General features: G+C 42.1%; 1 protein-coding gene, 1 non-coding gene and 1 pseudogene across 4 annotated transcripts in view; all 3 read right to left on the bottom strand.

Annotated features, from left to right (window-relative positions):
* Positions 1-566: 566 nt before the first annotated feature.
* XPNPEP3 (X-prolyl aminopeptidase 3) overlaps positions 567-21,230 on the bottom strand; it is a 71,196-nt gene continuing 50,532 nt past the window's right edge. Inside the window, exons 5-11 of one of the 3 annotated variants that reach the window (XM_035266493.3) lie at positions 19,918-19,980; positions 18,332-18,445; positions 15,523-15,608; positions 6,784-6,964; positions 4,596-4,716; positions 1,897-2,104; positions 1,236-1,412 (exon numbers count right to left, since the gene is read on the bottom strand). In XM_035266493.3, coding sequence (XP_035122384.1) covers positions 1,938-2,104; positions 4,596-4,716; positions 6,784-6,964; positions 15,523-15,608; positions 18,332-18,445; positions 19,918-19,980 — 732 coding nt within the window. In that variant the 3' untranslated portion in view covers positions 1,236-1,412; positions 1,897-1,937. Of the gene's footprint in view, positions 2,105-4,595; positions 4,717-6,783; positions 6,965-15,522; positions 15,609-18,331; positions 18,446-19,917; positions 19,981-21,230 lie in introns of all 3 variants that reach the window. The other 2 variants (XM_002743800.6, XM_078334825.1) reach the window with 2 other exon arrangements.
* On the bottom strand, positions 11,382-11,465 carry LOC118148309 (U6 spliceosomal RNA; annotated as a pseudogene).
* On the bottom strand, positions 14,879-14,982 carry LOC118148482 (small nucleolar RNA U13). The gene has a single exon (XR_004735306.1). It is a non-coding gene; the product is annotated as a small nucleolar RNA U13 (small nucleolar RNA).

The following is a 21,230-nucleotide window of genomic DNA, read 5'->3' as shown; positions in this document are numbered from 1 at the left end:
AAAAAAGACCCTCAAATTTGTGTTGTAACGACTGGCATGTTTTATACATCTTGAGCCCATATCCAGGTTTAAAAGGAGATGAACACACTGGCTCTTAAAGCTTCCCTCTATCACAGAAGCTCCTAAATAAGCTATCTGTGGTAATCTAGCCCTGTTCACCTTGCACACTGAGTTGCTGTATAATTGTATCCAATGTTGGTTTTAAAGAAATATGACTTAGGCCATATGCGGTGGCTCACAGCCTGTAATCATAGCACTTTGGGAGGCCAAGGTGGGCAGACTGCCTGAGCTCAGGAGTTTGACACCAGCCTGGGTAACATGGTGAAACCCCATCTCTACTAAAATACAAAAAATTAGCTGGGCATGGCAATATTCACCTGTAGCCCCAACTACTTGGGAGGCTGAGGCAGGAATATTGCTTGAACCCGGTAGGGGAAGGTTGCAGTGAGCTGAGATCGCACCACTGCACTCCAGCCTGGGCAATAGAGTGAGACTCCCTCTCCCTCCAAAAAAAAAAAGAAATGACTCTTTACCACTGCACGCTCAGTGCTAATATCAGAGAAAGATAGGAATCAAGATATTTATTGGTGGATTCGTATTTTGTTTTTATTAGCACTAGAGGAAATCACAGAATGATAACAGGGGTGCTTCTCTGAAAACGGTGCCACGACTGTGACTTTGTGACTCTGACACGGTAAGTAAGTAGAGGATCTGCCTCTGCATAGCTACAAGGATAACCCGTGAGGGTCAGTGGATTAAGAATCCATAGAGGGAACAGGGATATCTGGGAAAGAAATCATTCTTTTTTCTTTTTATTAATTTTTGAAGGCATCATTAAGAAATCATCTTTAAATTGAAGAGAAAAGACATCTGGATGTCTGGATTTTTTTTTTTTTTTTTTTTTTGGAAGCAGAGAGTTTCGCTCAGTCATTCAGGCTAGAGTGTAGTCGCATGGTCTCAGCTCACTACAACCTCCACCTCCCAGGTTCAAGCAATTGTCATGTCTCAGCCTCCCAAGTAGCTGGGATTACAGGCATGAACTAATTTCTGTATTTTTAGTAGAGGCAGGGTTTCACCATGTTGGCCAGGCTGGTCTCAACCTCCTGGTCTCAAGTGACCCACCTGCCTTGACCTCCCAAAATGCTGAGATTATAGGCATGAGCCACCGTGCCCAGCCCTGATGTCTGGATATTTAGTAGATACATACATACTTTTCTTTCTCTTCCATTTCCTTCTTTATCAAGAATCTGAACACTTTCCAGATCCTGGGCAACCAAATGGCAAGAAAGGCTCACAACTGTTTTGTTTGGTAGGTAGCTATTGTTGATGGAACCTGGACTGTGGCTGACTAGTAAGAACGTAGGACACCAGTTCCCCTGAGGGTTCATGTGGCTCCAGTAGACACGCAGGATCTAGAATAGGTAGGGAGGAGTTACATAAGGAATGTATTGGCCACCCACAATCACCAACAGGTGAATTTTAGCATAAGCAGAGACCTTGGTGATTAGCTAAAAATACAGGCATCACACAAACTTATTATGATATTGGGTGGATCTCAGCAAAAGAACAGAAAGGGAAGGACTTGAAAGAAGTGAATTTTCTATATGTTTAAATGTGTTAACTGGAATATATGGACATATGTAAACAAGACCTTTCTTTATGTTTAAAAATTAAACTTGTCTGGTCATAAATTCTATAGAATTAATGTTACCAAAGCTGCAGCAACATACTATTCAAAAATTCATTTTTCCAGACTTCTAACTACTTAAAACAGAAAAAACCCACACAAACATGATTACATACATTCACACAGCTGCTGTATTCCCAAATGGAATATGTATATAAATGCACACAGAGAGATATTCAGAAAGCACATGTGCAGGGATGCCAGCATACACTCATCTTGAACCTGAAGTGCATGTGGGCTGCAGTGAAGGTCAAGAGGCTGGGCTACATATCTGTTCAATGTCATTCATCTCTTTGGGACAATCTGCAGAAAGGATGAGAGGTGAGTCCTGAGTCACCACTACATCATCCTCAATTCGTACACCAAGACCCCGAAACTTCTCTGGGGCATCTCTGTCATCCTCTGGAATATAAATGCCTGTGAAGTAGAAAGAAGAACATGCTGTTCAGGAATGACAGAAACTGGGTGGTTTTGAGCAAAGTTGTGTGTAATCATTAAAAAAAAAAAAAAAAAAAAGAAACTGGGTGCTTTGGGGCAAGTAAGTTAACCTCTGGGTTAAAATTCCTTCCTCTGTAGTGCTGGATCTTTATGGTACCTACCTAATAATTGTGAGGATTAAATGAGATAATACATGCCAAAATGCCTGGTATATAATGGTCAACACCTGCTGGTATCATTACTAAAATTATTCCGATTATCTGTAAAATGGACTATAAGCTCCATACAACTATGGCAATGCTGACCATGATTTTGTCATATTCTAGTGGCTCAAGCAGGCCAGTAAAGTTACCTAACTTAAAAGTACATCAATGGCTGGGCGCGGTGGCTCACACCTGTAATCCCAGCACTTTGGGAGGCCAAGGTGGGTGGTTCACAAGGTCAGGAGTTCGAGACCAGCCTGGCCAACATGGTGAAACCCCTGTCTCTACTAAAAATACAAAAATTAGCTGGCTGTGGTGGTGGGTGCCTGTAGTCCCAGCTACTCCAGAGGCTGAGGAGGGAGAATCGCTTGAACCCGGGAGGCGGAGGTTGCAGTGAGCCGAGACCATGCCATTGTACTCCAGCCTGGGTGACAGAACGAGACTCTATCTCAAAAAAAATAAAAATACCTCAATATATGTGGGGGACAAAGAGATTATAAAAGTGCATTCTTCCCCTGCCTAAGAGTACCCTGGAAAAAGCACTTGGCAAAAATAAAGACAAAATACATTTAAAATGTATTAAATAATTATTTAGAGATTATCAGCCTTGATAACTGGAAGCTGCAGAAACAGTTGTTATGAAATTTTTTGTTTTCCTTTCAAGGTTTAAATATATCTGATGTGCATAATGTAAAATAAAGGAGAAACTGAAAGACTTTAATGTACATTTGGAAAAATGTAGGAACCCCAGGTACCCTTTCTAATCATGAAGTTAAGAAATACAACAGGTCTTTTCATAAGAAAGAAGTTGTAAACTTCTTTCACTATCCTCACAGATACCGCCTCTGTGATTAAAAAAAAAAAGAGATCAGCAAAGGAAAATGTAGCACAGTCTAAGGAAGCACCCAGGTACCACTCAGATTGAACTAAATGATGTATCTATGGGCACAGATAGCAATGTATGACTGGGTTCAAAGAGTGGCATAAAAGACATTCCACAGCCATAATTTATATAGAGATTAAAATACTTGGAATCTAAAATTTAGATAAAAAAATTTAGCCGTTTTTCAAAACAAAACCAGCATCAGTGTTTAACCATCAACTCTGACAATGTCAATCTTCACATAACTGTGACCACTGCTTCTCTTCAGAATTCCGCCCAAGACCCAGGACCACTCCAGTTAGGTAACTATCTAATTGTTAGCTTTCTCCAAAGCTTATGAGGAAGGCACTGGATACTAAGGAGTGGGATGGTGCTGGGTAGATCAATGCAGCTTGCAGAGGTGTTGAGACTGAGAGTATAGTGTGTCTGCGTGTCTCTCTGCATGCAAGCACTGGGGGCTCTGGAAGCTTGAGGAGCCCCCTAGTACTAAATGGGAGACCAGTACAAACTGGCCCCAGCAAAGGCAGGATTAAAAAAGATTCATTTCTTAACATCTGCTTATAGGAAGTATTTCCCATCTGTTGTTTATTGGAAGAGTCAAATGGAACAAATTGTGTGATGTTAAATAAGAATAAGAAAGATAAGGCCGGGCGCGGTGGCTCAAGCCTGTAATCCCAGCACTTTGGGAGGCCGAGGCGGGTGGATCACGAGGTCAGCAGATCGGGACCATCCTGGTCAACATGGTGAAACCCCGTCTCTACTAAAAATACAAAAAATTAGCTGGGCACGGCGGTGCGTGCCTGTAATCCCAGCTACTCGGGAGGCTGAGGCAGGAGAATTGCCTGAACCCAGGAGGCAGAGGTTGCGGTGAGCCGAGATTGCGCCATTGTACTCCAGCCTGGGTAACAAGAGCGAAACTCCGTTTCAAAAAAAAAAAAAAAAGAATAAGAAAGATAAATCTAAAATAAAATTATCTTCTACACTGGAGAGACTCTTTTTCCTGTCTCTTCTAACTTAATTACTTTGGTTGAGGTAAAAATAAACAATGTGGCCACACATGGTGGCTCACACCTGTAATCCTACCACTTTGGGAGGCTGAGACAGGTAGATCATCTGAGGATGAGAGTTTGAGACCAGTCTGACCAACATGGTGAAACCCTGTCTCTACTAAAAATATAGAAACTAGCCATTCATGGTGGCGGGTGCCTATAATATCAGCTACTTAGAAGGCTGAGGCAGAAGAATTGCTGAACCCGGGGGGGCGGAGGTTGCAGTGAGTCAAGATCATATCACTTCACTCCAGCCTGGGTGAAAGAGTGAAACTCCATCTCAAAAACAAACAAACAATGTTTACCTCATACTACTGTTATAACAGTCTCCTCACCTGGCTCAATTGTGATTACCATCCCAGGCTGTAGAGGGAGGGAACGGGGCATGTCTGGAGTGTCGTGGACATCCATCCCAAGGTAGTGGCCAACATGATGAGGGCAGTATTTTCGAGCAGCCTGGAAAATTATCACAGTATCATTAGAGCAATGCCCTCTTACGGGGAATGATGGGCAAGTATAAATCAGTGAGATATGTGCTCATATCTCCCCCACCGTTTTGCCACTTTAGTTTAATCCATCCTTGGACTAATACTTACAGGCACCGGAAAAACTGCGACCTCATATGCAATTCTGCCAGTGGCATTCTCATAAATCCACATTTCCATTCCCACTATTTAATATACTACATATATGCTGACTTGGGTAATCCCAACTAATGACTGTGGCAAATGAAAGTCTCTTTTCTTCAGTACCATAGGAAAGGTAAAAATAAAGGAAAGGAAAAAAAAAATCTCTTTTCTTGGTGACTATTAAAACAGTTCTCGTTTTAATGTTCGCTCACATATCCCTCTCAGGAATCTACTCTGGAGACCCTAAGTATCTCACAGCAACTTATGGAGAAGGCATACTTTTGGGCACCTATCAGCTTGGGTATTTCTTTCTTTTTTTTTTTTTTTTCTTTTTTGAGATGGGAGTCTTGCTCTGTTGCCCAGGCTGGAGTGTAGTGGTATGATCTTGGCTCACTGCAAACTCCACCTTCGGAGTTCAAGCTATTCTCCTGCCTCAGCCTCCTGAGTAGCTGGGATTACAGGCACGCAACACCATGCCTGGCTACTTTTTGTATTTTTAGTAGAGACGGGGTTTCACCATGTTGGCCAGGCTGGTCTCGAACTCCTGACCTGATGTGACCCGCCTGCCTCAGCCTCCCAAAGTGCTGGGATTACAGGTATGAGACACCATGCCCAGTTAGCTTGGGTATTTCTATCAATTAAAGATTTGTTGGTCTGAGCAACAGGCAATTTATAGCTTCCTTTTTATTGATAACAGAATTCCTAGACGCCTTAACTTGGAGGCAGGAGATGCCTAATGGTCTGACTTGGACATCTAGCATCTTAATTTTAAAGCTGAGGTTTTACATTTTTACTGAACATTATCACATTTTGGATGCAGAACAAATTCATGAATGATGTGGCCTTTGGAAATATTGCTGAAGTCTCAAAAATGTCACTTAACCAACAAATATCTTCTCCTTTGACCTCCAGAACAACCTATAAAAGGATTAAAAGTTAATCTCTCGTCTGGGCATGGTGGCTGATGCCTATGATCCCAGCACGGGGTGGGTGGATCATGAGATCAGGAGTTTGAGACCAGGCTGACCAATATGGTGAAACTCCCGTCTCTACTAAAAATACAAAAATTAGCTGGGTATGGTGGTGCACACCTGTAATCCCAGCCACTTAAGAGGCTGAGGCATGAGAATTGCTTGAACCTGGGAGGCAGAGGTTGTAGTGAGCTGAGATCACGCCACTGCACTGCAGTCTGGGTGACAGAGTAAGACACCATCTCAAAAAATAAAAATAAAAAATCTCTCTCTCTCTCTTTTGTTTTAATTTTAGAAACAGGGCCTTGTTCTGTGGCCCAGGTTGGAGTGCAGTGCTATGATCATAGCTCACTGCAGCCCTGAATTCCTGGGGTCAAGTGATCCTCCCACCTCAACATCCCAAGTAGCTGGGACTAAAGGTGTACACCACCACACCTGGCTAACTTCTAAATTTTTGTAGAGAGAGAGTCTTCTATGTTTCCCAGGCTTCTCCTCATTTCTTGTTTTCTTTTTCACCCTGTCTGCATCAGACTTCATTTTATATTTTCTGAATACTGAGCTAGTTATGCAGCATGTAATGAATCAGGATGTGCTGCCATCTTCTGGAAGAAATAATTACTGACTTCATTAGTTTTAATCCATGTTAAAGCTAAATCCCTCTTATTTCTAAATCTTTTCTTTTTTTTTAAACATAAAAAACCATGTGTGTGTGTGTGTGTATCTATATGTAAACAGATGGGGTCTCGCTATGTTGCCCAGGTTGGCTTCAAGTGATCCTTCTGCCTCAGACTCCTAACTACTGGGATTACAGGCATGAATCACTGCATCTGTCTCATTCTAAATCTAATTAGCTTTATATAGAGTAAAAACACTAGCAGCATGTTAGGTGTTCTTGAGAACTGGGGTTGAGAGAAGTGAAGTACCTTAAAGGCATTATTTTCCTTAATGTTCTTCATGATCCCCAAGTCTTTAAGCTTCTGTCCTGTCAGGGTCAGCATCATGCTGTAAATATTCTCCAAGCTTGTCCCAGGGAAGCAGAGGGCCAAACAATTTCTCTGGATCTCTAGAACAGCTTCATAGAGTTCTGCCTGAGGTGCGCTGAACCTGGGAACAGGAAAACCAAAGAACCTGAACTTAGATAAGCTGATATTATAAGAAATTTGCTACTAAGTTTGACTAGAAAACCCCAAGATGCTGCTGCTGCTGGGGCACTGTTGATGTTTAATAAGTATCAATCTATCAATATGGCCAGGAGCTCAATCACGTCCTAGGTGCTCAGTAAGAAGTGCAACAAGCTTTCAAGCTAGAGCAGCAACACAGTCTCTCCTTCAAACAGTCAGGAGACACATGAAATAGGGCCCAAAGAAGCACCCAGGTATGAGCACAGTCAGTGGGTGGACAAGGCTCAGCCCTGATCCTGTCTAATCCCTTACAGCACAGACAACCATTTTTAAAAAAGGCAGGAAAGCCTACGGACCCACTTCTGACCGGTGAAGTAGATACCATGGGATAAACTAGTCAACATCTTGGCTACTGGTAACATACTAACACTTAAATGTCTTTAGAATAACAGTTTCTTTAACAATTATAATATAAAAAACTGGGATGATATATGATACATATTCTCACATACTGTTGTTAAGAGTATAAATTAATACAGCTAATTACATCAAAGGCCTTAAAGATGCTCAAATAGAACTTATAATTTTACTCTAATATATCCTAAGAAGAGCCGGGCGCAGTGGCTCACGCCTGTAATCCCAGCACTTTGGGAGGCCAAGGTGGGTGGATCACTTGAGGTCAGGAGTTAGAGACCAGCCTGGCCAACACGGTGAAACCCCATCTTTATATTAAAAAAAAAAAAAAAAAAAAGAGGGTGGGCGCAGTGGTTCTAATCCCAGCGGTTTGGGAGGCTGAGGTGGGCAGATCACGAGGTCAAGAGATTAAGACCATCCTGAGCAACATGGTGAAACCCGGTCTCTACTAAAAATACAAAAATCAGCTGGGCATGGTGGTATGCACCTGTGGTCCCAGCTACTTGGGAGGCTGAGGCAGGAGAATTGCTTGAACCTGGGAGGCAGAGGTTGCAGTGGGCTGAGATTGCGCCACTGCCCTCCAGCCTGGCACCTGGCAACACAGAGAGACTGTGTCTCAAAAAAAAAAAAGAAATAAAAATAAAAATAAAATAAAGCTGAATGTACTAATATGTTCACTGTAATTTTTTAATAAATGTAAATTATTAGACAAACTCTAAATGTCCCCTAATAGAAGAATGGCTAAATATAACAGCAAAAGAACACCTATGTACCCATCTTCTAGGTTCATTATTTTATCACCTATAAATGCACCCATAACTCACCTCACCACAGTATTACTAAATAATATAACCTTTTTTTTTTTTAAAGAGACAAGGTCTCACTGTGTTGCCCAGGTTGGTCTAGAACACCTGAGTTCAAGCGATCCTCCTGCCTTGGCCTCCCAAAGTGTCTTTATATACACTAAAATGCATATATTTGAACTGTACAATTTTGACAAATGCATGTGCCAAACCCAACTTTATGGGGACAATGAATTCCTAAACTCTGCTAAGTCTTCGTTGCCAGCAGAAGCAGCCCTTCTACCCCCATCTGAGAAAGTTAACCCTGTTTTGTCTGAAAACCTATAGGTATGTCCCCCCTGCGATAGTTGCCTTGGTTCTTCTAGAACTGTAACTACACTCAAGTCCCAGCAGGCTCCAAGTTAGGTAGAAAGTGTGACCCATGAGCAGGTCCACTCCATTGCAAAAAGAACTGCATGATGTTTCCAATTTCCAGTGGACAAAAATCTGGGAATATGGGTAGGAATGAATATTTATGGTGGGGGATAATGGTAGAAGGAACAGAGTTGCATTGGGCAACTTTATGATATGGGTCCACTAATCTGAGATTCTGGATTCAATGTTATAACTGAAGGGGTCAGAAAAGTTCTAACAGTTTGGCTGGCTGGCTGGCTGGCTGAAACACAAACCAAAAGGTAAACCACAATATATAAACACAAATGTCACAATTGCTTTGGTATGCTGGAGAAGGAATTCTGCCTCATGACTATAATATAAACCCTGCCTGAGTTTGGACTGAAGTCTGCCCTATAGATTTTGGACTCAAGCCTTGTGATTCAACACTTGCTTGAGTTTCTAGCTTACTGGCCTAGCCTTGTAAGATTGAGACCAGCTACCACAACTGCATGAGCCAATTCATTAAAATCTATCTGTCCGCCCGCCCGCCCACACATACATGTCCTATTGGTTCTGTTTCTCTGGAGAATCCTAACTGATAATCCATATTCCTACCATTATACAGAACATTTCCACCTCCCCTGAAAGCTTCCTCATGTTCATTTCTTTTTTTCTAAGATGGAGTTTCGCTCTTTTGCCCAGGCTGGAGTAAAGTGGTGCAATCTCAGCTCACTGCAACCTCTGCCCTTCCCGGGTTCAAGCAATTCTCCTGCCTCAGTTTCCCAAATAATAGCTGGGATTATAGGTGCCTGCCACCATGCCTGACTAATTTTTGTATTTTTAGTAGAGATGAGTTTTTGCCATGTTGGTCAGGCTGGTCTTCAACTTCTGATCTCAGGTGATCCGCCTGACTTAGCCTCCCAAAGTGCTAGGATTATAGGCATGACTATACCCACCCCTCATGTCCATCTCTAGTCAATATCCCTACTTTCTGAGGCAAATGCCGTTGTGATTATTTTGACCTTAGTTTGCCTAAACTAAAACATCATATAAATGGAATCATACGGTATATACTCCTGTGTCTGGCTGCCTTCACTGAGCATATCTATGCAGTACATCTGTGGTGTTGCTTCAATCAGTAACAAAAAACAGTCAATCAGTAATTAAAATGTTCTTTTTTATTACTGAGTGGTATTCCATTGTATGAACAGACCATAATTTCCATATTCATTCTCCTGTTGATGGACATTTTGGTTGTTATGCTATTGTGAATAAATGCTGTTATGAATGTCCTTGTGCAACTCCTTTTATTGAGAAATGTTTTTACTTCTCTTGAATACCTAGAATTTGGCTAGGCATGGTAGCTCATGCCTGTAATTCCAGTGCTTTGGCAGGCCAAGGCAAGAAGACAGTTTTAGCCCAGGAGTTACAGACCAGCATGGGCAACATAGTGAAACCCTGTCTCTACAAAATAACAAAATATTAGCCAAGCATGGTGGCACATGCCTCTTATCCCAGCTACTTGGGAGGTTGAGATGGGAGGATTGCTGTTTCAGCCTCCCAAGTAGCTGGGAGGAACCTGCCACCACACTCAGCTAATTTTTGTATTTTCGTATGGATGGGGTTTCACCATGTTGGCCAGGCTGGTCTTGAACTCCTGACCTCAAGTGATCAAACCATCTCGGCCTCCCAAAGTGCTGAGATTACAGCCATGAGCCACTGCACCTGGCCTTTCTGCAAGGTATTTCTATTCTTCCAACTGGATAATTTGTATTTATCTTCAAGTTCGCAAACTTCTGCTGTTTGCAATTTACAGTTAAATCCACCTAGTGAATTTCCCGTTTCAGTTAATGTACTTTTCAGCTTTAAAATTTTCATTTAAAAACTAAAAAAAAATTTTATTGTAAAACAAAACACAGATACAGAAAGCTAAACAAATCAATCAAACATAAACCTTAAGAAATTATTTGGTGGCTCTATTAAAAATACAAAAATTTGCTGGCGTGGTGGCAATGCCTGTAGTCCCAGCTACTTGGCTGAGGTGGAGACAGGAGAATCACTTGAACCCGGGAGGCAGAGGTTTCAGTGAACCAAGATCACGCCCCTGTACTCCAGACTGGGTGACAGAGAGACGCTGTCTAAAAAAAAAAAAAAAAAGCATTATAAGGCGAATACCAGTCAGATTGAAAAAAAAAAAAACTTGGTAGACTATCCCAAGAAGACCCTTCTATATTTCCCAGAATAATGACAATCTTTCAAATAAGCAACCCTCATCCTACCTTTTTTATTTTGGAGACAGGGCCTTACTCTGTTGCCTAGGCTAGAGTGCAGTGATCATAGTTCACTGTAACCTCAAACTTCAGGGGTCAAGTAATTTTCTCACCTCAGCCTCCTCGGTAGCTGGAATTACAGGTGTGCGCCACCTTGGTTGGCCAATTTTTTTTGTAGATATAGAGGTCTTGCTGTGTTGCCCAGGATGGTTTTGAACTCCTGGCCTCAAGTGATCCTCCTGCCTCAGCCTCCCAAAACACTGTGATTACAGGTGTGAGCCACCATGCTAGCCATATCCTAACTTTTGTAGTTAATTGTGATTTTTTATTCATGTTACTGTTATTTACACATAATTTAATTTTTCTTTTTTTTTAGACCCAGTCTCACTCTGTTGCCTAGGCTGGAGGACAGCAGTGCAGTCACAGCTCACTGCAGCCTAGAACTCCTGGGATCAGGTGATCTTCCCACTTCAGTCTCTCTAGTAACTGGGACTACAGGCCCATGCCACCATGCCTGGCTAATTTTTTTCTTTCATGATTATATATAAAATGCTTCACAAATTTGCATGTCATCCTTGCGCAGGGGCCATGCTAATCTCTGTATTGTGCTGCCGAAGGAAGCACTTTTAAATTTTTTTAGTAGAGATGGGGTTTTGCCGTGTTGCCCAGGCTGGTCTGGAATTCCTGGGCTCAAGTCATCTGCTTGCTTTGGCCTCCCAAAGTGCTGTGATTATAGGATGGGCCACCACGCCTGACTGAATTTATCATTTTTATTGAGATATAATTCATTTATCATAAAATTCCTTCAGACTGAGCTTTGCTCTATGGGCCAGGCTGGAGTGCAGTGGTATGATCTCAGCTCACTGCCACCTCTGCCTCCTGAGTTCAAGTGATTCTTGTAACCCCTCCCAAGTAGCTGGGGTTACAGGCATGCACCACCATGCCCAGCTAATTTTTGTATTCTTAGTAGAAATGGGGTTTCACCATGTTGGCCAGGCTGGTCTCAAACTCCCGATCTTAGGTGATCTGCTCACCTCAGTCTCCCAAAGTGTTGAGATTACAGGCGTAAGCCACCGCGCCTGGCCAATTCAGTGGTTTTAAGTGTATTCACGTTGTATAACCATCACCACTACTAATTCCAGAAAATTTTCATTACTATCCCTTCCCAAATCCTGTATCTGCTAGCAGTCACTCCCTATTCCTTTCATTTAAAAAAAAAAATTGTTTTTAACAGATGGGGTCTTGCTATGTTGCCCAGGCTGGAGTGTACTGGCTATTCACAAGCTTGCTCCCACCACTGATCAGTTTCGACCTGCTGTTTCTGACCTGAGCCAGTTCAGCCCTCCCCTTAGGTAACCTGGTGGTTCCCTGCTCCTCAGCAGACACCATATTGATGATAGATTTGTTGCAGATACCTGATCAACACAGTAGACACAGCTTAGAACTCCTGGACTCAAGGCATCTTCCTGCCTCAACTTCCTGAGTAACTGAGACTGGAACTGAGTAACTATGTCTGGTCATTGTGGGTGATTTTTCCTTTTTATTTTTTAAGGCAGGGTCTGGCTCTGTCACCCAGGCTGGAGTGCAATGTTACAATCTCAGCTCACTGTAACCTCTGTCTCTTGGGCTCAAGCAGTCCTCCCACTTCAGCCTCCTAAGAAGCTGGGACTACAGGCATGTGCCACCAATGCCTGGCTAATTTTTTTGTAGTTTTTTGTAGAGTCTGAGTTTCACTATCTTGCCCATGTTGGTCTTGAACTCCTGAGCTCAAGTGATTGCAGGCGTGAGCCAGCTTGCCTGGCTGTCTTTGTGTTTTTAAAAATATTTTTATCGGCTTGGCGTGGTGGCTCATGCCTGTAATCCTAGTACTTTGGGAGGCCGAGGCGGGCGGATCACCTGAGGTTGGGAGTTTGAGACCAGCCTGACCAACATAGAGAAACCCCATCTCTACTAAAAATACAAAATTAGCCAGGTGTGGTGGCACATGCCTGTAATCCCAGCTACTCGAGAGGCTGAATTGCAGTGAGCCAGGATAGCACCACTGCACTCCAACTGGGCAACAAGAGCAAAACTGTCTCAAAAAAAAAAAAACACAACAACTCTATCTACATATATGTATCACCCAAATATTCACCCCAAGATAAATTTCTGTGCTCATTTGTAATAGATTTGATATAACTAAAATCTCTTTCAGTTAATAGGCTCCTCCTCCACCTCTTTTCATTTCCTTATAATTTAAGAATCCAGGCTGCTTGATATACAGTTTATCGGTCTAGATTTTGCTAATTGTGCAGTTATAGACTGAATGTTAGTGAATTATGAGGTACCTATTTTGAGGTAATAAATATTACCTAGTGTTTGGTTTTGTTAGCTAGTTGCTGTTTATTTGACAATTTGGAAAGTTTAAAAAACTATCCTCCTGCTGCTATCTTCTCATAATCCCTCATTCTTTTTAGTTTCTATTTCTCATTGAGATTCTCCATCTGTTTACTCATTATGTCTACATCTTCCTTTAACATATCTATAACAGCTACTTTAAAGTCCTTCTGCTAATTAGAACATTAGGATCATTTCTTCACCCCTCCCCCGGCTTTTTTTTTTTGAGACAGAGTCTTGCTCTGTTGCCCAAGATGGAGTGTAATAGTAAATCTTGGCTCACTGCAACCTCCCACTCCCGAGTTCAAGTGATCTTCCTGCCTCAGCCGCCTGAATAGCTGCGATTCAAGTCGCCTGCCACCACACCTAGCTAATTTTTGTATTTTTAGTAGAGACAGGATTTCACCGTGTTGGCCAGGCTGATCTTGAACTCCTGACCTCAGATGATCCGCCTGCCTCAGCCTCCCAAAGTGCTGGAATTATAGACCTGAGCCACTGCCTCTGGTCAGGATTATTTCATGATTAGATTTTCTTGATTACAGGTCACAGTTACCTGTTTCTTCTGATGTCTAGTACTTTTGTTAACTTGGATAATTTCAACCTACAAACTCTGTTCTCACTGGGAAGCAACTATAGTCTCTGCTAAATTTATTTAGCTTTTTTTTTTTTTTTTTTTTTTTTTTTGAGAAGGAGTTTCGCTCTTGTTACCCAGGTTAGAGTACAATGGCATGATCTCAGCTCACCGCAACCTCCGCCTCCTAGGTTCAGGCAATTCTCCTGCCTCAGCCTCCCGAGTAGCTGGGAGTACAGGCACGCGCTACCATGCCCAGCTAATTTTTTGTATTTTTAGTAGAGACGGGGTTTCACCATGTTGACCGGGATGGTCTCGATCTCTTAACCTCGTGATCCACCCGCCTTGGCCTCCCAAAGTGCTGGGATTACAGGCTTGAGCCACCGCGCCTGGCCCTTATTTAGCTTTTAGCTGCTGGTATTTTGCTGAGCCTCATGAGGCCTCCTCACAACACATAGTTTAGTGATCAGCCAAGGATTTTTGAATATTCTGTATGCAGATTTTGGGGCTCAAAATTTCTGCAACCCCTTCTCAAGGGTTTCCTTCATCTTTCTGGCTATTCTGCCAGCACCTAAATCTGTTCTCTGATGTCTTAAATCAATAAGGCTGTGGCTTTCTGCTGCTCAAGCTACGTGCGTTGGGCAATGTCCTCAGGCAAAAAGCCCTAACAACCAAATTTAGCCATTACGGTTTTTTTTTTTTTTTTTTGAGACTGAGTCTTGCTGACGGGGTTTCACCATGTTGGTCGAGTTTTTTTTTTTTTTGGAAACAGCGTCTCACTCTGTCATCCAGGCTGGAGTGTCGTGGTCCAATCCTGGCTCACTGCAACCTCCACCCGCTGGGTTCAAGCAATTCTCCTGCCTCAGCCTCTGGAGTATTTTTGTATTTTTAGTAGAGATGAGGTTTCACCATTTTGGCCAGGCTGGTTTCAAACTCCTGACCTCAGGTGATCTGTTCACCTTGGCCTCCCAAAGTGTTGGGATTTCAGGTGTGAGCCACCGTACCCAGTCCATTATAGTTTTTTAATAATGGACTGGTACAGTTTCTGCCTATTATTGAAAGCTCTCTGGCACCTTTTATTTTTTTCATGTCAGATCGGTAATGTGCTGACTTTATAAGAATGTTTGAGGGTAGCACATCTCATACCTGTACATGAACACCCAATCATCACACATATGAACTACAAAGGGATCTCTGGTGCCTTCAAATAGTTATTTTTAATATTTTGTCCAGATTTTATAATTATTATCTATGGAGGATTAATCCAACCAAGCTGTTCTACCATAACTTAAATATTACTTTTATATTTAAAAAAAAATCAACTTTAAATTTATTTTTTTTTCAATGTCTGTGAGTCAGGCATGGTGGCAACATGCCTATAGTACCAGCTACTTAGGAGACTGAGAAGAGAGGATCATTTCAGAACAGGAGTTCTAGCCTCCAGTCAGCTATGACTGGGCCTCTGAATAGCCACTGCACTCCAGCCTTGATGACACAGTGAGACCCATCTCCTACAAAAATATCTTTGTGTGTTAGTGACCTAGGTGTTTCTAGGTGTCTCATCCTGTGATATGATGGACAAAACAGTCTTAGAAAATAATTAGGAGCTTTGCTCCTGACGTGACCAAGAATGGACCCATAGGATTTCTTTAGTCATTCATTCCAAATATAGCTATATTCCAGCTCATACTCCTAAGAAGCAGTGGGATATATTACTCTGTAGAAGCCCTACCTGCCATTGACTGGCCAGGTACGTGTGATGTCACTCACATAGCAGGAAGACTCACAACCTCCATCCAGAAGTACCATTTCCCCATCCTGGAACAAAGTAATTAAGATTATGTTAAAGTGGGTTAGCTCATAAGTTGTTAAGCCTTTCTTTTTTTTTTTTTCAGATGGAGTTTCACTCTTGTTGCCCAGACTAAAGTGCAATGGCGTGATCTTGGCTCACTACAACCTCTACCTCCTGGATTCAAGCAATTCTCCTGCCTCAGCCTCCCGAGTAGCTGGGATTACAGGCATGTGCCACCATGCCTGGCTAATTTTTTTTTTTTTTGAGACGGAGTTTCGCTCTTGTTACCCAGGCTGGAGTGCAATGGCGCGATCTCGGCTCACCGCAACCTCCACCTCCTGGGTTCAGGCAATTCTCCTGCCTCAGCCTCCTGAGTAGCTGGGATTACAGGCACGTGCCAGCATGCCCAGCTAATTTTTTGTATTTTTAGTAGAGACAGGGTTTCACCATGTTGACCGGGATGGTCTCGATCTGTTGACCTTGTGATCCACCCGCCTCAGCCTCCCAAAGTGCTGGGATTACAGGCTTGAGCCACCGTGCCTGGCCAATTTTTTTTTTTTTAAAGATGGGGTTTCACCATGATGGCCAGGCTGGTCTTGAACTCCTGACCTCTGGTGATCCACCCACCTCGGCCTCCCAAAGTGCTACGATTACAGGCGTGAGCCACAGCACCTGGCCTTAATTTTGTATTTTTAATAGAGACAGGGTTTCCTTTTATTGGTCAGGATGGTCTCGAACTGACCTCAGGTGATCTGCCCACCTTGGCCTCCCAAAGTGCTGGGATTCCAGGAGTGAGCCACCATGCCTACCACATATATATATTTTTTTATTGAGAGGGAGTCTAACTCTGTCACCCAGGCTGGAATATAATGGCTTGATCTCAGCTCACTGCAATCTCTGATTCTCAGGTTCAAGTGATTCTCCCACCTCAGCCTTCTGCGTGGCCGGGACTACAGGTGTGTATCACCACACGTGGCTAATTTTTGTATTTTTAGTAGAGATGGGGTTTCACTATGTTGCCCAGGCAGGTCTTGAACTCCTAACCTCCTGATCCTCCTGCCTCAGCCTCCCAAAGTGCTGAGACTACAGCTGTGAGCCACTGCGCCCAGGCCTGTTTTCTTTTTTAAAGCTATAATTTAAAGGACACTAATCGCTGGTTTCTTCTATTTATCTACACAGCATCTAAACTTTTCAGATGTTTGAAATAGGAGGCATGTGAAAACAAAACAAAAAAAATGAAACAAAACAAAACTTTTCAGATGAATTCACATTGCTTCAATAAAGGTGGCAATGCATAGTGTTTAAGTGCATAGGCTTTGGAACCAGACTTCTTGGGATTGAATTACTAGGTGTAAACATTAGCACATTATAAATATCAGTATTATTACTTTTTTTTTTTTAAGGAAAAAAAAAAAAAACCACCCATATGCCTTCGCTTTGTTGGCATATAAAAAAAGAGAGAAAAAGGCCGGGCACGGTGGCTCAAGCCTGTAATCCCAACACTTTGGGAGGCTGAGGTGGGCAGATCACCTGAGGTCAGGTGTTCCAGACCAGCCTGACCAACATGGAGAAACCCCATCTCTACTAAAAATACAAAAATAGGCCAGGTGTGGTAGTGCATGCCTGTAATCCCAGATACTTGGGAGGCTGAGGCAGGAGAATCATTTGAACACAGGAGGCAGAGGTTGTGGTGAGCTGAGATCATGCCATTGCACTCCGGCCTGGGCAACAAGAGTGAACTCTGTCTCAAACAAAAAAAAGAAAGAAAAAAAAAATCCTATATAAGTTGGTATGCCAGTGGTATGCTGAGCCTTATTCAAACACAGCCACCTACTTTTCTAGCTCTAAAATTCAATGCTTAGTTCATGGGTATTCCTTTTTTTTTTTTTTTTTTAACTGTGCTGTGTAATTTACATGTTTGATATATTTTTCTTTTGGATTTACCAAATAGTAAATCAGTAAAGAAATGGACTTAATAAAGGAATACACAATTTCTTCATCTGCATAGCCACATGGAAAGAAAATCATAAAAGACATGTTTGTTCCCTACAGCTAATAGTGATTTCTTAAAATCTTTCTTCCCTGATAATCTGGCTCATTGTTGTTGCTGCAAGTTCTTAGAGAAGGAGAGTTATTATGAAATTAGCAGAGGCTTTACAATAGACTATTTGGCTCTGCGCTAACATGTTACTTTACTTTTAAATTTTTATTTGTTTATTTTGAGACAGAGTCTTGCTCTGTAGCCCAGGCTGGAGCATTGGAGCACAGTGGTGTGATCTCGACTCACTGAAACTTATGCCTCCTGGGCTTAAGCAACTCTCCTGCCTCAGCCTCTGGAGTAGCTGGGATGACAATCATGTGTCACCACACCTGGCTAAATTTTGTATTTTTAGTGGAGACAGGGTTTCACTATTTTGGCCAGGCTGGTCTCGAACTCCCGACTTCAAGTGATCTGCCTGTCTTGGCCTCTCAGTACTGGGATTACAGGCATGAGCCACCATGCCAGGCCTATGTTGTTTTACTTTTTAAAGTTCATTTTTCTCATCTGTTAAGCAGGCATGTTCATAATTGCTCCTTTCTAACAGAGCTAATTTTAGGATAAAATGAGATAATGTCTGTAAAACAATATAATACTTTTTAAATGTCAACTAATTTGTGAAAGCTAAAGGTTAGGGGACCAGGAGGTTAGTAGGTTTCCTCCTAGGGTATCTGGACCAAGCGGAAGTAGCACTAAGGGCATTTCACATACCTTGATGAGTTGGTTATTCTTCACATAGTGCAAAGTGTTTGACCTATTCCCACCAGCCACCACAGGTGGATAGGCTAAGATGTCAGCTCCACGAGCCCGGCATTCAAATTCAAACTGTGAAAAACAGCAGCAAGGTATGACTCAAAGGGTTTCTGTAGCCCAGGCTCTCTTCAACAGCTCATTCCTCCATACCAGTACTTCAGTCATTACTGGAAAACTATTCATCATATCTAACCAAACCTTTTATGCTGTAATTTCAGTCCACTGTTTTTATTCTCATCCCATGTACTATATTCTATGTGCGTATACTCTTTTAGTACCCACAAAGCCTGTTATTAAATCCTATTAAATCTGTTCTTTTTTCCTTAGTGTTCTCTAAATTTCTTATAATTTTAAAATGAAGTCCAGAAAACAGAAAACTATGATGAAGGCTGAGCCCTGAAATACAATCATATAAGGTTACTATTTGTTTATTCTTATTTAGCTAAACACTGAAATGTGGCTTACATTTTTAACAGCTCTAAATTGCTCATTTAAATCTTTCAAATAGCTACGAATCTAAATACTATGGAAAAGTGAAAAAGGGATCTAGGAAAACTGTAATCCTACTAATTTCACTATGTTCCAGGATACAGGATGGAGCTGGAAATTGGTGAGTATCTGCCACTATCTAAAGCACTTTCTCAGCCTCTATTTTTTTTTTTTTTTTGAGACAGGGTCTTGCTTTGTCACCCAGGCTGGACTGCAGTTGGGCAATCACAGTTCATTGTAGCCTGAACCTTCCAGGCTCAAGCCATCCACCCACTTCAGCCTCCAGAGTAACTGGACTACAGGTATGCCATTATGCCCAACTATTGTTTTTTTCATTTTTGTAGAGAGGAGGTCTTAGTAGGTTGCCCAGGCTGGTCTTGAATTCCTGGGCTCAAGTGATCCTCCCATTTTGGCCTCCCAAAGTAATGGGATTACAGGTGTGTCCCATCATGCCTGGCCTCCACCTCTTTTCTTCTTTTTTTTTTTTTTTGAAACAGAGTCTTGCTGTGTCTCCCAGGCTGGAATATAGTGGTGTGATCTTGGCTCAATGCAACCTGTGCCTCCTCGGTTTAAGTGATTGTCGTATCTCAGCCACCTAAGTAGCTGGGATTTATAGGCATGCATTAATGCACCCAGCTAATTTTTATATTTCTAGTAGAGATGGGGGATTTTGCCATGTTGGCCAGGCTGGTCTTGAACTCCCGGTCTCAAGTGATCTGCCTGCCTCAGCCTCCCACAGTGCTGGGATTACACAAGCTCAATGCCTGGGCATCAGCCTCTTCTTTACATTGACCTAAACAGTATAACTTTTGTCACCTCACATTGCTAAATCTTCCCTTCATCATCATCTGTTCTACTTTGCAGTTTATTTCCTTTAATTGTAACACAGTATGTTTAAGACTTATAAATGACCAGTAATATTTCAGAACCAAATCCTCTCCAATGACATGCTGGTCACCACTACCATGAAAGCAGACTGCACTGCCATTTCTGCAAATCAAATTGCTTTATTATATTCACCTCCAACAAGACAGTTCTAACCATCTGAGGCTCACCTTAGCATAAAGAAAGGCTTCTTCCACAGGGGCTTTACTGGCAAACATGGTCTCTATGAAAGCCTGCAAAAAGAAAGAAGATAAAAAGAACACAATCTCATTCTGTATTGCTTACTCGAACATTCGAAATGCTGGCACTTAAATGAAAAGCACCTTTCCCCACAATTTTGTCAACCTGAAGTTGTGACTTACTGGGTGTAATAATATAGATTTCTGAAAGGAAAAAAATGTTGCTTTCAGGAATATTTGATGAGAGAATTAGTATAAGGGCACTCAACTTTTCCACTTAGAATATACATGGAACGGTAAAATAAGCAACATGAAAACTGCTTTGATTTGAATGTGCCTCCTCCAAAATTCACATTGAAATTTAATCCCATACATGGGATCATACGTGGGGCTATTAAGGGATCTTTTTACATAAATAACAAGATCCCTCAATAGCTCCACGTATGATATTAAGAAGTGGGGCCTTTGGGGTAGTGATTAAATCACAAAGGCTCTGCTCTCATAGACGGGATTAGTGACTTTATAAGGGGCTTGGGGAAGTGAGTTTGTTCCCTCTTGATCTTCTGTTCCTTCTGCCATATGAGGATACCTAGAGGGTGTCATCTATCCGAAATGTCCCTTCACCAGACACTGAATCTGCTGGCACCTTGACCTGTGACTTCCCAGCCTTCAGAGCTATGAGGAAATAAATTTGTTTTGCTCATAAATTATCCCGTCTCAGATAATTTATTATAGCAGCATAGACATATTAAGATATACATTTGTTATTTATGTAACAAGATGCCCCACAGCCCCATGTATAAAATTACAGACTGAATGGTCTAGTCTACAGCAGGGTTTCCCAACCTCAGTACTACTGACATTTGGGGCCAGATAATTCCTTGCGGGAGAGCTGTCCTGTACAACGTAGGATGCCAGAAGCATTCCCAATTATGACAACAAGACATTATCAAATGTCCCCTAGGGGACAAAACTGCCCCCTCACTGAGAACCATTGGCCTATAATGTAAGTACTTTTATTGATTCTCTGTGATAACCACACGTGTGTGCATTTTTTTTTTTTTTTTTGAAACAGAGTCTCACTCTGTCTCTCAGGCTGGAATGTAGTGGAGTGATCAGAGCTCACTGCAGCCTCAAACTCCTGGACTCAAGTGACTCCCACTTCAGCCTCCCAAGAAGCTGGGAGTTTCAGAGCAGTCTGTATCAGCTTGTCAGTATTGATAACAGATCAATGCTTTGTACGGGGTCTCCATGTGCTCATCAGAGGGCTTTCCTATTATGTAGCAGGGATATGCCTATGTGAC

Source organism: Callithrix jacchus, chromosome 1, assembly GCF_049354715.1.
Source record: "Callithrix jacchus isolate 240 chromosome 1, calJac240_pri, whole genome shotgun sequence".
Lineage (NCBI taxonomy): Eukaryota > Metazoa > Chordata > Mammalia > Primates > Cebidae > Callithrix > Callithrix jacchus.
The sequence above is the reverse complement of the archived record's forward strand: the minus strand, read 5'-3'. Positions and strand labels throughout refer to the sequence as shown.